The following is a 17,028-nucleotide window of genomic DNA, read 5'->3' as shown; positions in this document are numbered from 1 at the left end:
ACTAAAATCCATATATTAGTAGGTAGGTAAATAATCAAAACTTACTTTTTTGGTTTTCTTCATCCATGCTTTAATATTTCTTCTACCTCTAAATCCTTTTTCAGCTCTCAGTTTGGATATTTTTCAGAGCCAGCAGCAATCAAAACAGAACAAGGTAGAGATTCAAGCTTAAGTAAATTTTTTTCATCTGTACTTAAAAGTTCAGGAGTCAGATTGTCTTTGCTAATTTATCAGGACAACAGCTCACTTGTCATTATTGCCAAAATTCAAAGTAAGAGGGAGGAACTGAGCTTTTAAATAAAGGAGAGATTTTAAAATGTAGGGTGTCTTTTGCAGCATTTTACAGGTCACATTGCGTATGTCATTTGAAGTTTCATTTACTGTCTTTAGTAAGTAGATTATTTAGTAAGGAAGTATATTTATTTAGTAAATGAATTTACTGTCTAAATTTGTTTAATAAGGAAGCTTTCTGTCTTTACGGAAGCAAGAATAACAATAGCATATTCTGTGCCTTGGGATGCTGGGTCCGCATTTGTGACATACAGGAAAAACTAAGATTCTAGAAATACATTTTTGAATTTTCAGGGAAAAAGAAAGTGTTTTGGTTTTCTTATTTAAAAGTAAATAAAATGTATCAAAGTATCAGCTACACCAGAATCCACCTAACGTTCTCAAACATTAACATGTGATGATCAAATAACATGCTTAAATTATTTGTAATACAAAAATAATTAGGTGATGAAACTATCTAATGTTTTCCTGTTGTCTGCCTTTGTCTCGACTGATGTCAAAAATTGTCAAAATGCTGGCAGCACCAACTAGCACTTGCTAAATACCTCTTCCTATAATGCTGTCTTTCTGATTAGTTACTATGATTTATATTGTTTGTTAGTATGAGTTTAAAATGGTCAATTTTCACTTCTGGATTCTACCCACTGCTTTTTAAAAGTCATTCTCCAGATGTCCTCACAAGCTATCAGTTTGTTGTCATTTGAATTGTACAAAATTTCTTGTCTGTATGGAAAGAACATACCTATCAAGTACAGTTGCATGATAGGTATGTTTCTGGTAAAGGATGAAAGAACTTGCAGACTTCAAGAGTACCTGGGGAAAGTTGAAATTTTAATAGGAATTTTAAGTAAAGGGTTACACCTACATTAGTGTTTTACTGCAGACCAGATGTGCACTTTTGGAGGAAGCCATGCTGGAAGATGCATTCCAGGAGCACAGCTGATGAGCTCCAACTGATACTCTAAAATAGAACAGCCCCCAAAATATATAGTGAGCATATCAGGGCGTCAGCATAACAGTTTTGGTCCTGTTTCATGGTGGTGTTGGGTAATGTTGAAGTAGCCAAAGTTTTCCTGTCTTTTATGAATTTCAGCCTTATAACTAGAGGTGACCCAAAGACAAAAAAGTGATCCAGAGCTAACTGCCTAAATTTTTAAAGTGTTTGAGTCTGTTTGCACTTATGACAAAGCTTTTATTTTCATCATGGTTTGTATGGAGCTAAAAGCAGTTTTCTGAAGTTTCCCTTTTTCACTCCAGCCAGATACTCATATTTTTTCTCTAAAGTATGTTGGAACATTTCCGTTCTGAAGCATCAGCTTTGTAGAAGATACAGATTAAAATTTAGAATATATGTTAGATTAAGTAGCAGCTTGTGACTGCTCACCTAATAATACTGCTGTCTTGTAGTGATGTTGTAATAGTAATTTAAGAAGCATAATTTCGTTGAGCAAAGGCCTCTAAACTTCCTTAATAATATTAATTGTGAAAACACTTAAAATTGTAAATATTTGTAAGTTTTTATAAAATTAGCATGGTGTTGTATCTTAAACTTCACTTTGGTCTGTGTAATGTCACCTCACTATATTGTACTTTATGGTTGTTCTGTTATCAAAATTGAAAGAGGACTGACATGTACACTGGATCTTATGACTATTGGAAAAACATTATTAGAAGACTATGAATTTATTAATCATCAAGAAACAAAAGCAAATGTCACTAAATACTAGATTCTACTACAGGAATACTAGATTGGGGGAGGGAGGAAAAGGTGTGGAAAATGTCATTGAAAATAAATTGAGAGTCATGTTGGGATGTTAAAAGCCTTAGTATTAAAGAAAAATAATTTCACACACAGGGTCGTAAAATAAAGAAATTGGGAAAGCCACAATAGTGAAAGATATTTCAGGTTTGTACTATAAAACAAACTGAACATGAATTTGCATTGTGATGTGGCTGTGATTGTGTGGTCATTGCTACAAAGGCATTAACTGTAAAAGCACGGTTGTATTATTGCGCTCGGTTCCAAGTATTGTACCAACAAAAAGGATACTGAACAACTGGATATGAATGGAAAAAAAAAAAAAACAAAACTAGCAGAAGACTAGGTGAACTAATTTATTAGGAGATACTTGAAGATATGTCTAGTTTAGGTAGGGGGTGGGATGGAAGGCTGCAATCTTAAGTATTTAAAGATGGTAAGTGAAAGGAATGAAGGATACCTTTACTGTGAAACAGCCATTTACAACTGAAGAATAACAAGAGAGACTTTAGAAACACTTTAGTTTGAATATAATGAAATCTAACAGCAGTAAAAGTGTTGTACCTGAGCAAGTAATTTTGCCCCAAAGTTAAAAGCATTAATTATATCTCACTTAGTTCACTTAGTTGTTTTTTGTTTATTGACGTGAATTTTCATCAATGCAATAGAGCCATCAACATGCAAGACAGTCTGCTAAATGTATAAGGGTTTACCTATTCCAGATTATTTTACATATAAGAAATTGCATATATTTAAAACAGACTACTATTAGGAAATGAATGTGTATGTAGCAGGAGATTTTTCCATTGTTCTTTGCCTATCCTCTTGGGGAATGTGGGATGGAGAGAGAGTTGTGTCATGCTCTGTCAGGTATGTCTATTCAGATGGTGCAGACACTTTCACAGTGTCTGTCTATGCTCTGAGCTGGCTGCATTAGGAAAAAATGCTAGTTCAGAGGCTACGTAACTGCATTGATATGATTCTGTGCTTGATTAATAAACACTGCATCTCAGCCAAAACTTGCAACTGTAACAGGAGAAATTCACTGAAGACCACAGAACTGTGAGAATAAGGCTTAGGTCATACTGGACTTTCTGCAGGATCAGGGTTATTTCTGAGTGGACACTAATGAACAGGTGACAGCCCGACACATCTATTTTACATCCATTGGGAGATCTTTATTAGTATTGGTGTCACATTTATATGTGATATATGACTACTTCAAATTGTTCAAGTTACATATTATGCCTATCTAATGTTTTTCTGTATTCAGAGATTAAAGTAATTAAGGAAGATTGGGGAATGAAAACTTAAGTGTTAGCATTGTTTCAAGAGGACAGAGAAAAAAACTAATTCCCTCTGCACATGTTTGATTATAACCAGCCTTCCAATTTGTGAATAAGATTGTTGACTATGCCAGACTGCTGTCAAGACCTTACCTTAAATAAGATGTTTTTCTTTTATGTGACACTTGCTATAATGATGCCAGATATTACATCAAACACTATAATTTGAGTGCTGAATTACTTCAGCATTTTGAAGTACTTAGTCAAATATTTGAAAAGGATACACTTTTCAAAGTTCTATAGTGTAAACCTGTGAATATACTTCAATGAAATTTGCTTTAGACAAATACCATCTGCTCAGTTGTTTAACTATACATTGGTTTTAAATAATAGTAGTATTTAAGAAGTAGTATTTTAGTTTTTCTTGTTAGAACATTTTTGTAAACTGTCTGATAATCTGTGGATGATGAAATTTAATTGTCACACATGAGAAAACAGAAAAGCTATAAAATACTATCTGAGCAGAGAAACCTCACAACTAATGTAAAAACCAACATTCAAGTGTAAGAATTCTGTTGAGGCATGAAGTATTTTCTGCTTTGTTTTTAATTGTGGCATGGGAATCAAATGATTGAAGTGTTTAGAAAACTCTCAAAATCTAGCAAGGATGCCCATTTAAGATTATGTTTTATTTCTGTTTTATTATTATGTTTGGGTAATTTCAGTGGCACTTAAATCTTTAAGTACACAGAAAGATGCTTTCTTGAAGTCTGAGACTTTAACAGAACTGTGCACGCTTGAGAACATCATGAAAACCACGAAATCAAAGTTTTGGTGGTTTGGTAATTATGCAGCATAAATACATTAAGTATGAAGATTTTGCAGTATATACAGTATAGCTGCATTGTATCAAAGTATGCATCTTGAATGTGTCACTTTTGCAAACCTTTGTTTTCTTCCACTATTTACATTTTTCTTTCTCATTTAATCTCATAAAATAATATCCAGCATCTCTATTCAGTCTCTTTCCCGCTAAAGTGCATGCTTTTTCCTCTTGTCTCTCTCTCTGCAAAAGAAAAGCGGACAAAAACCTCACTGTAAGCCAGCTTTGATTTTAGTAGTAATCTTAAGCATATGCTCAAAAACAACTGACATTAGAAAATTAACCATGTTTTAGACTGGGACTGTGCCTAAAAGCTACCAAAGTTCTGAAAAGATTCACTAGAAAATTCCACTGTTGCATATTAAAGTTTACACTGTTTTACAAATCAGTGGGCTCTGCTCTTTCAAAGAAATGTTTTCAAGCTCTGGGAATTACTTCTAAGATTTTATATTTGAGTTGGCTAAATGAACTAGTAAGTTTGTTCTAGAACTGTTGCTTTTTTCACTGTAGCAAACTGAAAATCCAGTAATCAGTCCAACCCTGGAAGCTCATTCTGTAAGCAAACCTATTCAGTTATTCACGGTTAGTAAATATTTCCTGACTCTTACCTAACTTGTAAGCAAACAGTGGCTTTTCAGGAATTTAGGCAGGCCAGAGCTATAGTAACAGTAACTGAATAGTAGTTAAAGGTGCAAAGAAAACCACAAGTAGAATTAGTCCTAAACAAAAATATACTGGAGAGTATATTATAAATTCTTTCAAGCATAACATTATTTCATATTTTATTTTCTGGTATATTCATTTTTATACTACTTTACGGTAAATTAATGTTTTTATTTTCATAGACATAGTATTTAATGGTGGAAGAAATTTTTTTCCTGGATTCTGGAAGAAGTGTGTTATCTGTCTTGGATCTTAATTACAGAAAGTGGCTTTATGTTCTCCGTCACTTCTGATAGGAATTCCATTTTAAGTCATGAAATATTAAGGCATATCAGAATTCCTTTTGTAATTCATAAGGGTTTTGTTTGTTTTGGAACAAAAATAGTTTTTCTTTTCAAGATTTGAATCTCATTAAGGTTTTTAAAATCAATACTGCATATCTCTATAATTCCAGAAGAATGCAATATAAACTGAATATTGATGAATAGCTGAAAGTGGAACGTACTGCACAAATACAGGAATGTGTTTTAGGCCTCTTATTTTAATGCACAGAAACCTTCAATCATAAGTTCTTTCATTTCAAACAAGGAGTTGTCCACGGTTTTTCAGTTTTGTTCCCCTTTGGTAGTTAGTCTAGCTATACCATGCATTTCTTGACATTTCTGTCCAGTAGGTCTTCTATCATATGAAATGTGTCACCTGAACTGCTAAAGAATGCATTTAAGATACTGACGAAAGTTAATGGGTCCACCACATTTAAAACATATACAAACCCTGCTAAATAAAGTAGACTGCCTTTTAATACAGATTTGTTTGTACACTCTGTTATCTTACCTCGGTTCTGCATGAACTCATGATTATATATGCAAAGTGCATTACAAGAGTTAATGGGATTACTTTTGTGAAGTTCAGCATATCAGGAATGTTTTGCAATGTAAGATAAGTCTATTTAAAAAGATGTAATTTAAGTCTATTTGTGTAAAAATCTTCATGCTAGCTGTACTTCATCAAAGAAAAACCATAAACCAAAGTTCTTCCATTGATCCTTGTCAGCAGTGTGGGCTGTTTCTTTTTTATGGTGACATTAAACCTTCAGAAACAGCATGTATTTTTCTCTGTCACAATATGTATTGTTTCTGCCTTTCTGAAGATTAGTGTGTTTCTGGTGATACTTTCAGCAAACCACACCACTTCTTTTTCCAACAAATGTTTTACGTGCAGCTTCATTATCTCTTTCTTAAAAAGGAAACAAAATATCTAAATTTTATACAGATTCTACCTCCTTTATTACAAGGACAGCCATTATTACAAGGTTTGTCATGACTGATACAAATAACAAAATGATAAAATAACAAAGTTCATACTGTGGAAAATTGTATGCATACTGACAGAAATACATTTGTCTCCAATTGTACCTTATCTGTGCCACAATTAGTGTACATGCTAAGCCAAAGTTACCCCACTTCAATGCTAGAAATGAAGCCCAGTCATTAAGGCCAATATGAATGTCAGCATAAGCAGTGATCGTACTTTTCTGATCTACTGCAGTCAGCAGGGCTAGAACTCATACTTCTTGGTTTTCATAAAGTGGAAGATAAAATTCAGTTGCGGTTTCCGAAATTGAGCATGTCTGATGCAACTTTTGTTGAGTGTTTATTATGCTATTAAGTTTACCAGGTGCTTTAGGAATTAAGCTTAAAACTACTTTATCAAGCTTTCTCTTCTGCACCACTTCCTATTTAGGGATTGATCCAAAACCATCCAGACTGCCGTTCAGTTCAGTTCAACACCCATGGATCAAGTTCTCATGTCTTTGTTATACTTTTGCAATATTGTAGTTAAAAACTGACATCATTTGAACTGTTCCTAATTTAAGTGTGAGCAAAATAAACCCTTGTTTTGTTTTGTTTTTTTTTTTACATCAATCTCTTCCTTTCTGGTTTAAATACTTCTGAATCTCCTCCTTAGTTTCAGGCTATCATTGGAAACCGTGTCCCAAAACCAAAGTTTTAGGTTAGATTACACCATCAGGTTGGCATCTGTTACTCCTTAAAGGAATATTTCAGGATAGAAGAATCTATCTGAAAGAAAATAAATTACTTAAATGCTAAAGTTTTTGTCACAGGAAGATGAAGAATCTCTTGGCAGTAACTCAAGTTAACAGAGGTAAGTAGCAATGTACTTAAAAATTCTGTTAAAAGTAGAATAAAGTGTATTTTCAGTAAGGAAGGTTGTCTTTTTCTTTCCCCTCCCCTCCCCCCCCTCACCTTCCTTACTGACAGAATGTACACAGCAACTTGTTCAAACTAAGGAATAAAAATCTTTCTTTGCCTGATCCTATTTACACTTTGTGATGGGATGCCTCTAGGGCACAAGTGTGCAAGATCCCTGGATCTTAAACTAGCACTTTCTGCTTCCTGCAATACTTAAATAAGGCATTTAATTGTTATTTCACTGCTGTGCATCCATGTCATGTTTCATTCATTTTTGTCTGAATAAATCCTCTTAGATTAAGGAGTTTGGAGTTTAAATATTTTGATACTGATGTAATGATCCTTATACTTTTGCTGGATCAGCAAGCGGGACCTAAGTTTGTCAAGCTTGATGTGAAGGTCAAGTCCATCGTACAGTGCTGTGGTTCATCTTTTTTCCAACTCTATTGCACAACATTTGGAGGGGCTCTGAGGTGCTGACTGGGAGATACGAAGTAGTAGCCAGCAATCTATTTTTACATTTTAAAAGGGGATTTGCATTTTAAAAGGGTTCTTCCCACGAACAAATCTCTCTTCTAGATGTTTTCTTTTTCTTGCTAATTACCTGAGTTTATTCATGCAGACACGAAATAAATTTATCAAAGAATTGGCAGTTATCAAAACTGAGTATTTTATTTATATTAAAAAATAAACACTGTTTGTGGTTTTGAAATGATTGTTTGGAGTTTTCAAAAGTTTTTAAATGTGTTAGAAACCCATTGACTTAGGGACTCTTGAAAATCCTTCCTGTTGTATTACTTGCTTTTAATGTGGAGTAATACGTTGTAAGACCTCGTGGAGAAATTCAAGCATGTCTTTAAGTCATTTTAATGAAAGGTGCAGAAATATGATGCATACAAGTGCATAACTGTTTTGCTTGATTTACTCTGAAGTTAGTTCAGGTGGATCTGATTATCTTTTGTCTGGCTTATGAAAAGGCTTTCCTAGGAGGCAGAGAGAATGAAGTTGAGGATTAGAAAAACTCTGACAGGCAAAGACCCAAGAAAACAATAATCTCAAGAGAAGGCTTAAACTGAAATTTAAATTATTTGTGTTAACAGTGAGTGACAACCATATGAGTGTGATAAAAATACACAAACACACAATTGCAGAGGAATTCAACCTATTTGTATGAGAATTATATTTGAGCTGCACTAGATTAAACTAAAATCTTAGTCAAAAGACATGTATGACTAAGGATCACATCTTTAAATTCAGCATATGTATATTGAACTTTGGATCACAGGTTTAAATGTTTATGGCGAGCTTGAGACTGGCATTTTCTTACGTTTTCAAGAACACTCTTCTCAGTTCTTTTGCTTGTCATAGATGGGCAATTATACTTATCATCAGGTAAATAGGATTCATTTTAAAGCACCCCTTTAGGTAAGTGTCACCTGAAAGGTTGTTTTCTATAAAATAGCAGGTGTTTTTGTAGTTCAAAAGGCTAGAGGCTAAATGTTAGTAAAACAAGGCAGTATGTTGTTTCCACACAGTCAGAAAGTTGGATTGGATACATGCATTTATGCAAAAACTAGTGTTTTGTCTTCACAAGGGGTTGGTCTTTAATTAAGAATGGGGTTTTTTATTAGTAGAAGAGACTGAGGTAATAGGGGGAAAGATGGAGCTGAGCCATTATGATTTGTAGTTTTATACTGTACTGCTGTGGTTTAACCTCAGTCAGCAACTGAGTACCACACAGCCACTTGCTCCCGCCTCCCCCCCCCCCCCCAGCCCCCATGGGATGGGGGAGAGAATTGGAAGAATGGAAGTGAGAAAAACTTGTGGGTTGAGATAAAAACAGTTTAATAACTGAAATAATAATAATAATAATAATGATAATACACAAAGCAAGTGATGCACCGTGCAATTGCTCACCACCGACCGATGCCCAGCCAGTTCCCGAGCAGTGGCCCTCCCGGCCAGCTTTCCCCCAGCTGATGTACTGAGCATGTTGTCACATGGTACGGAATGTTTCTTTGGCCAGTTTGGCTGTGCCCCCTCCCAGCTTCTTGTGCACCTCCAGCCTTCTCAGTCGGTAGAGCATGGGAAGCTGAAAAGTCCTTGACTAGTGTAAGCACTAGTGAGCAACAACTAAAACATCGGTGTGTTATCAACATTGTTCTCATCCTAAATCCAAAACACAGCACTGTACCAGCTACTAGGAAGAAAATTAACTCTATCCCTGCCAAAATCAGGACATGTACTTTGTTATTCTGGTCAATTCATCTGATATTATGCTGCATGAGATTTTCTGGCAGATTTGATTTCATTCATTCAGCTGTTTAATCATCCCTAAATGTCTGTGTATATGCATTTATCTTTTCTGGTCATTCTAGAAGATGGCTTTTTCTTTCTTTATCTTGCTGATACCTGTAATCCTCTATTCTTCATTATATCCAACATGTCAACTGGAAAATAGGAAAAAACCCAGTTCTGAATGGTATTGTGTATGTTTGTTTTAAATACATACATGCAACGTATATATTAGGATAAAAAGGAAATAAGAGATTTTATTTGTAGAAATATATAAACAAATATTTTTATATGTAGATATGCCATTACAAATTTATTTCATCTTATTATGGAGTCCTATGTTTATAAAGTTTATAGAAAACTTTAGGCAAGAGAGAAATTTAGTTTGGAATCAGAAATTATCTCTGTAGAGCTGTCAGCAGTCACCTAAAAAAAACTGATACAGGCTTTGATATAGATTTACAGTTCATCAGGCTGTATTTCCTGAAATTTATTGAAACAATTTCCTCCATAAATATTTTCTGTTCATCATTTGCAATGGACATCTGGAGGTTTTATTCTTCTGTTCCTTATCAGAAATAACAATCCTGTAAATAAGTGTAAAGAAATTTCAAGTATACTAAATCAATACGTGAAATGTCTTAATGCTATTCAAGAGGAAGAAAATGTGAAAAGATGGTGTTGATCAATTTTCAGATTGAGTTTTTGTCCTGTTAAATTACTAATTTGTCACGGCAGTGGATAGTCTGCAGAGAAGAAACTGTTAAAAAAAGACAAAGGAGAGTAGCTGTTGACTAGTCCAGATATTACTTTGTTACTACACACATTTTTTTCCTGATTGACAAGATGGGCTCTGTTTAAAGTAAAAATGTTATGGGTTTATTCCCTATTGCAAGATCAAGGATTTGATTTGTGGCTACTTCATCCTACAAAACAGGAAAACTGTGAATTTGTCTATAGGCAATATTTGTCTACTCTGTAACAAATGGTCACAAAATATTCATACACATAACAGTTTGGCTGCTCCAAGAAAGATCTTCAGAAATGAAGGTAAACTTGTTAAAGGAATTTCAACAGTTTTCATTTCTCATTTTAACATCAGAGTTTTTATTTCTGTTACCCTGCTTTCCCTGGCTCCATAGTAAAATAAAATTGAAACAAAAATTTTTTGGGCTCGTCTGCCCAGTACAGTGTTGTGTTTTTCATTTCAGCAAGTAGCAAATCATTCTACTTTCTGAGAAAGCAATACAACTGAAACATTTTATGGAAGTGTTTTGCTTGGTATTTCAGAAGTTACAAATGATCTCCAAAATTATACTAAATCATAAAACCAAATTTAATTTGTTTAACCAAGTATGTTTACTTATTCAGAGGAGGAACCTGCTCCAAACAGTGTTGTTGAAGAATACCTTCAGGAGAAGAGAAAATATGAAGACAAGCGGAAGCAGCAGCCAAAGAAAGGGGTTTCTCGCGAAGATCAGGTAATAGTTACACAACCTGGGGAAAAAAAATCCAGAAAAAGTTCTGAAAATGTTTCTTTCTATATTTGTGTAAAAATAAAAGTTTTAAAATCCGTTATGTTTCATTTTCTATTAAAATAATCTTCTTATTTGTAAAAATAAATATGTACTCTTCAATCCCCTATTTTGATTACCCAGACAGATAGGTAAGTGAAGTTTCAACGTGTATTTGAAAGTGCTATCAGTTTAGTCAATAAAATCTTCCAAAGGGAAATGCTACCCACATGGAGGTATCCTTGATTACATTTACAAGATTTTGCATTTCTGTACAGTGCTTTCCTTGGCTCTGCAGCTTGCCATAGGATAGTATTGGGACAGAAGTTTGCATACTTGGCATCTGTCCAAGCTGGGTTTTTTAACATTTTAAATTATGTTTTAAAGAGATTAAATTCATCCATACCTTTTGGTGTTGTGAAATGAACAGAAATAGTTTTTAACTGTGCTGTAAAAAGAGAATCCTTTTTAAATATAATGAAAATTATTTTTCAAAATGAGTTGGGATGTATGTAGACTTTAGTATGCAAATACAAGCAAAGTAAAGTTTGGCGTAAATATTTGTTTTTTCTGAAATAGGAAAGTTTGAAACTTAAATATATGAAACTGCCTGTGAAGTGGAAAATACCATTAACTTAAAATCTGTGCAGTACATCAAATGCATTGGTTTATCAATTCAGCTATGAAGATGTTCATATTCAACTGTTGAAGAGATTGGAAACTTGAGGCTTAGTAACTTCAAAGCAGCGGTTGGCAAACCTTTATATATGTGGCAAGCTGATTTAGCTCTAAACTAAGAAGTTTATGGAAACTTTGTATGTTCAAAAGCCCATTAACTTTGAATCAAAGAGTACTAAAGCTCTGTTGGCAATGTGGATCAAGGGACTTAAAACCACTTCTAATGAATTTATATCAGCCCTGTGCTGTACATCATAGGAAAACAAGATGAGATGACAGGGATGTATATTTTAGTAGATCTTAATTTTTATTTATGTAACCCTGCTGGGAACAGGGTTAATAATAAATCAAATTCTTTGTAATCCATTTCACTTGTGGAGATCCTCTTCTATCCTTGCATCCCTCCTACCTGGTCCTACAGCACAATACCATTTTCCATCCTCTGTAGAAGAGTTAAAGAAGAGGGGGAAAGGTATGTGTTTCCTTACAATACTAGATATTGGAAGTCCCAGCCTTATAATTCTACAAGGGTCGATTTATAAAGTCATTTGATCCAAAGTATGGCATCTAATCACTCACTGCAAAAATGCCTGCTAAGATATTTCAAAATTATTTCTGTCATCAGGTCTATTCACAGGAATGCTGGCACTAGAGAAAATTAGACAAGACACAAGGAATGTGACTTTGGTTGGTCACAATTTCATGTAAAAAGGGTTAGTTTGTTTTCTTCTGATTGCCTAGGCAGACATTTGCTGTCTCAGATGTTGCAAGATCGGGATGTGTTTGCAATAATATGGAAAGCTATAGCACTTGAATGATTTGCAGGCCCAGATATCTTTGAGATTTTCCTCTCTCCCATCTTAAACAGAAGATTAAACAGAAAATAAAGAAAATAAATGCAAAAAGCCCTCCAGAACCTGCCTTTGGCAGTGCTAAAAAATGGTTTTGAAAGAATTCAAAAGCCAGGAAACTCCTAAAGTTAAGATTGCTCCCAGAAAGAAATTTGATTCCAGTGAACACTTCTGGTATTTCCTATTTCTGTTTTCTATTCTTGTTTAGTTTTTATTCTTTTAAATTTGAAAAACTTGACTAAACAAAACTAAACAGCCATACAGACGTGTTTTACAACATAGGTGGCCAGCCTATCACCTACAGATTAAATGTAGCCTGCCAGATAAATTCAGTCAAGCACTTATTCCCTGATGCTTTCCTTTCCAGAAATGTCTCAAATATCAGCAAGGAATAAGCTGTAGGCTGTGCAAATTATTCTTATGGTCTGCCCTTTTTTTGGAGAGCCCCCTCTCCCATCACAAGGCTCAGGCATACAATTCTTGTATAATCAAAATTGCATTCCAGGTGATAAGAAACAAGACCTGCGGTATGATCTTCAGGTGTCACCTGAGATTTGGTGACTTCATTGTAGCTGAAAGACCGGGCAATGTCAGCTGGAGAATAAAATACCAAATATAAATCAGTATGAGCTTAATGTACGCAGCATAAGAACCTGTATCTGTAGAATTAGTTAAGGAGGTTCATTTTATTTGAGTCAAAAGCTTTGAATTTTTTTCAATGTCAGTACATAATTTAAAAGTTCAGCAATGTAAAGTATATAAATATCAATCAAACTGGGTCTTCAAAGCTTGAATGATCTGTAATTTATACAGTGGATTGCTTTACAATAAGAAAATAGCAGGTTCAAACAGTAAAACTCATTGTCAGCAGTCAGTGTCGTTTAATAATCAGCTATTTTATTCTGTAAGTAGCCACGAGGTTTTGTTCCTTAAATACGCATTTTGGTTTCACTAGATGGCCAGACAAGTGCTCTCTCACACCTGCGGGGCACCTTCCCTGCTTGCTCTTGCTGCCTCAATATTGCTTGCTTGCTTTTGTTTGTTCTCCTGATGGGCACTCTCAATGTGTTCTCACTCTCTCGCCCTGCCCCTCCCCACTGCCTCTTGCTCTCTCACTTGCCTCTCTACAGTGTTTTTTTCAAATTCATATGAAAGATCTCTCTTCCGTCTTATTGCACTATTTCTCAAAATAATAATAGTTTAAAGATGTTGTACACACCTGTTGTGTATAAATATATGTAATTTCTCTAAAACCATGTATTTAATTTCAGACACTGGCACTGTTGGACCGATTTAAATCAAAGTTAACCCAGGCAATTGAAGAAACTCCTGAAAATGAGGTATCTGAACCTGAAGTAGATAATGACGAAGGATGGTGAGTTTTTTGGATTTGGATTTCTGTGTTTACTGCTGGAAATCCTATTGCACTAACGTATTCTCACTGTTAAGCGTAAATTTAAGGAGTAGCAGAAACACCAAGTGTGAAGACAGCTGCTGCAGCAGGAGTCAGCTAAAACGTACTGGTTTAGCACTCTGGAAAATAAGGCGGGAGAGTAGAAGACATTTTGCTTTGTGTAGTTATAAGTCCTACTAAACCTCTGTGTTGGAGGTGGTAAGTATTTTAAAGACTGATGGATGAGATTAAGATAGACTGGTAGACTCATCTGAAGTGTAGGGTGACCGCAAGGAAGTGGGGTACGACTGGAATTGATACAGCACTGCAGAACTTAAGACCTCAACACCTCCCAGTCAAGGAAGCAACTTGTACCATGTTGTCTCATGTTCATCTCCCATCCGAAGAACCCACCTTAGGTAGGGATGGGGATAAAAATCAATGATTGGAATTGTGATCCTGAAGTCCTAGACTGCAAGCTGCTAGATGATAATAAAAATATCTGCATAAAATGACTAAGAAAAAAGCTAAAAAACCATAACAAAAATGTTTTATAAGGACAGGTCATCCTTTTTTATAAGGCAAGCAATATAGCTGGTCTAATAAAATAGGTTGTCTCTGCCTACAACTTTTTCCTTAGTTGTATGCATAAGCCATCAAAGCTACAAGCAAAACTACCACTAAAATAGAAACCTTAACGAAGTTCTTGACAAGTGTTTTAAGACAACCGATATTTCTGTATCTCAGATAACTTAAAATTATTAAGTGAAAATATGTCAGGTGTACCCTTATGATCGTCCTAAAGGCTGCCTTCCTGGGAGAGAGAAACTAATAGGATACTACCTGCCCCAAAATCTCCAAACTAGCACCAGGAACTAGACCTGAAAAAGATTTAATTACAATAAGGAGAAAAACTAAAATGTACAAACATGTACATTAGACACCCTTTTTAAATAGAAAATAAATGATGTAACTAAATGTGATTAAAACATCCTGCATCTGTTTTGAGAGGACTCCTACAAAACTGTAAGATAACCATGTTAACAAATTTGTTTTTCTCGGATGGGAAGACAGTCAGCATTGGTAGGAAATGCAGACTGTCTAAATAACTTAGTTATTTTTACTGTCATTCTACAAATGAAAAAGTGAGAAAAGACTGAAGTGAGAAAAGACACTATAAAAAAGACTGTGAGGGAAAAGAATATATGGAAGGAAAAATGTTTTTTTACATCTTAATTCACTTTTTTTTTCACATTTTGATAAATTAAATTCTTCAACTATCTGTAAGTTACACATCAAGTTACAGTAAGGTATGTTATAAAAATGTTTATTTTTTTATATATTGAATCAGAATATCTTAAGACTATTTAAAGATACATTCCATAAAAATTCTTAAAAAATTTAAAAAATGTAGGTCATGAAAGGTAAGCTGAATTGCAAATTCTGAGGCCAATTGTGTTGATGAGACTGAAATTTTAGATCACTCTTAGATAACTTTTCCTTTCTTGTTTGTATCATATACATAATGAATTATTGCATATATTTTAATTTAGTAAGATAAAGCTACACAGATTCTGCTACTTTACCTTCACACCTTCTTGCTTTTCACTGAATTGAGCTGAGACCTTATAAGGGAAATTCTAGGATTTGCAGAAGACTTCAGACACGTGTACTGGCAGAAAGACTAACACTAGAAGTATAGCACTTAGCGTAGAATTCTTGCAGTTTATAAAACTATTTTTACACAAGTAGTGTGTAATGAGTACATTTAATTTTTCAGTGTTTCTTTGTGGGCATTAGTGTAGTCTGCTTTCATCTTAACAGATATCTTGGCATTTTCATCACTGAAAATGCACTTAAGTGTTACTAAGTAGGCTATTAAAAATCCTGTGATTCTTTCAAAACAATAGCATTTTAGTGGTTATATTCTTTATTTCATTCCCCACCGCGTCCTCCGTCCCCGTCATCCCCACCCCCCCGAGAAGAACTGAGCATTTCTCATAGTTTTAGAATCTAACCACACACACCCCATTTATTTATTTATTTATTTATGTAACGTAAGAAGAATGGAACATAAAATATAAATGGACGTTAGGTTTGCAAAGTGTAAGTTTTCTTTCTACTTTTAATGTTAATTCCATTATCTGGAAGTAACAGCCTTGCTTTCTTTGCTTATGTTCTTTGGCTATTTTAACAGATAAATCAAAACACAAACGTCTTGGCTTTGGATTATTGTTTTTGAAACAATAGAGAAAATAATTTCATAAATTTGCCCCTTTCAGGATAACTCTTATTACTGTCTTGCTATTATTTTAAGTTTTCTCTTGTCACCATCTATTTGGTTGCTTCTTCAAATCATGTAGTCTTCCTTCATTATGTCTTTTCCTATCTCAGGCTCTTTGGTGATGAGGGATAACATACAGCATGAATTTTGAGGTCCTTGGATTTCATTGCTATTTTGAGATCCTTCTGAGCTACCAATTTGCTTCTAAGTTCTCCAAGAATTATAAATAGACTATTTCAGTTGGAAGGGACCTACAATGATCATCTAGTCCAACTGCCTGATCAATTCAGGGCTTACCAAGCTAAAGCATGTTCTTAAGGGCGTTATCCAAATGCCTTTTGAACAGCCTTGGGGCACTGACCACCTCTCTAGAAAGCCTGTTCCAGTGTTTGACCACCCTCTCGATAAAGAAATGCTTCCTAATGTCCAGTCTAAACCTCCCTTATGCAGCATTTCCATGAACCTGAAGGACTGGTCTTCATGTCTGATATTTTCTGATCACAGTAATATAACCAGTCTTTTAAAGACTTTTATAGAGTCCAATGACTATCTTTCCTATTCCTTTCTGAGTAACTACTGACATATAATTGGCGATAATTCTTCTCTCTGTAAGTAATTCATACTGAATGAAGAAGAGTGTTGCAATTTCAGATTATGAAGTTGTATTTTTGTTCAGAAAATCATATTGCATTCAGAATTGCACTAAAACAAAGACTTACAATATGAAACTACATAATAGACTAATAATTAACATCATATTAATTTTGCAGCACAGTAAATGTGCATATTAACATTACAGACAGATGAGACAGTCTGTTTTCAAAGAATTTACTTTGAAGCTAAATAAATTGTAAAATGTACATGTTACACAAATTGGTTATAATCACATACAACATTAACAAAGCAATGAAGTCTTCT

At 34.4% G+C, this 17,028-nt stretch overlaps 1 protein-coding gene across 1 annotated transcript in view; it reads left to right on the top strand.

Moving 5' to 3' along the window:
* The window catches only part of CWC27 (CWC27 spliceosome-associated protein homolog (S. cerevisiae)), a 124,220-nt gene that overhangs the window by 91,543 nt on the left and 15,649 nt on the right, over positions 1–17,028 (top strand). The window contains exons 12-13 of the mRNA XM_009327285.1: positions 10,762–10,871; positions 13,705–13,808. Of these exons, the coding sequence (XP_009325560.1) occupies positions 10,762–10,871; positions 13,705–13,808 (214 nt within the window). The remainder of the gene's footprint in view (positions 1–10,761; positions 10,872–13,704; positions 13,809–17,028) is intronic.

Source organism: Pygoscelis adeliae, unplaced genomic scaffold (genome assembly GCF_000699105.1).
Source record: "Pygoscelis adeliae isolate BGI_AS28 unplaced genomic scaffold, ASM69910v1 Scaffold26, whole genome shotgun sequence".
Taxonomy (NCBI): domain Eukaryota; kingdom Metazoa; phylum Chordata; class Aves; order Sphenisciformes; family Spheniscidae; genus Pygoscelis; species Pygoscelis adeliae.
The sequence above is the reverse complement of the archived record's forward strand: the minus strand, read 5'-3'. Positions and strand labels throughout refer to the sequence as shown.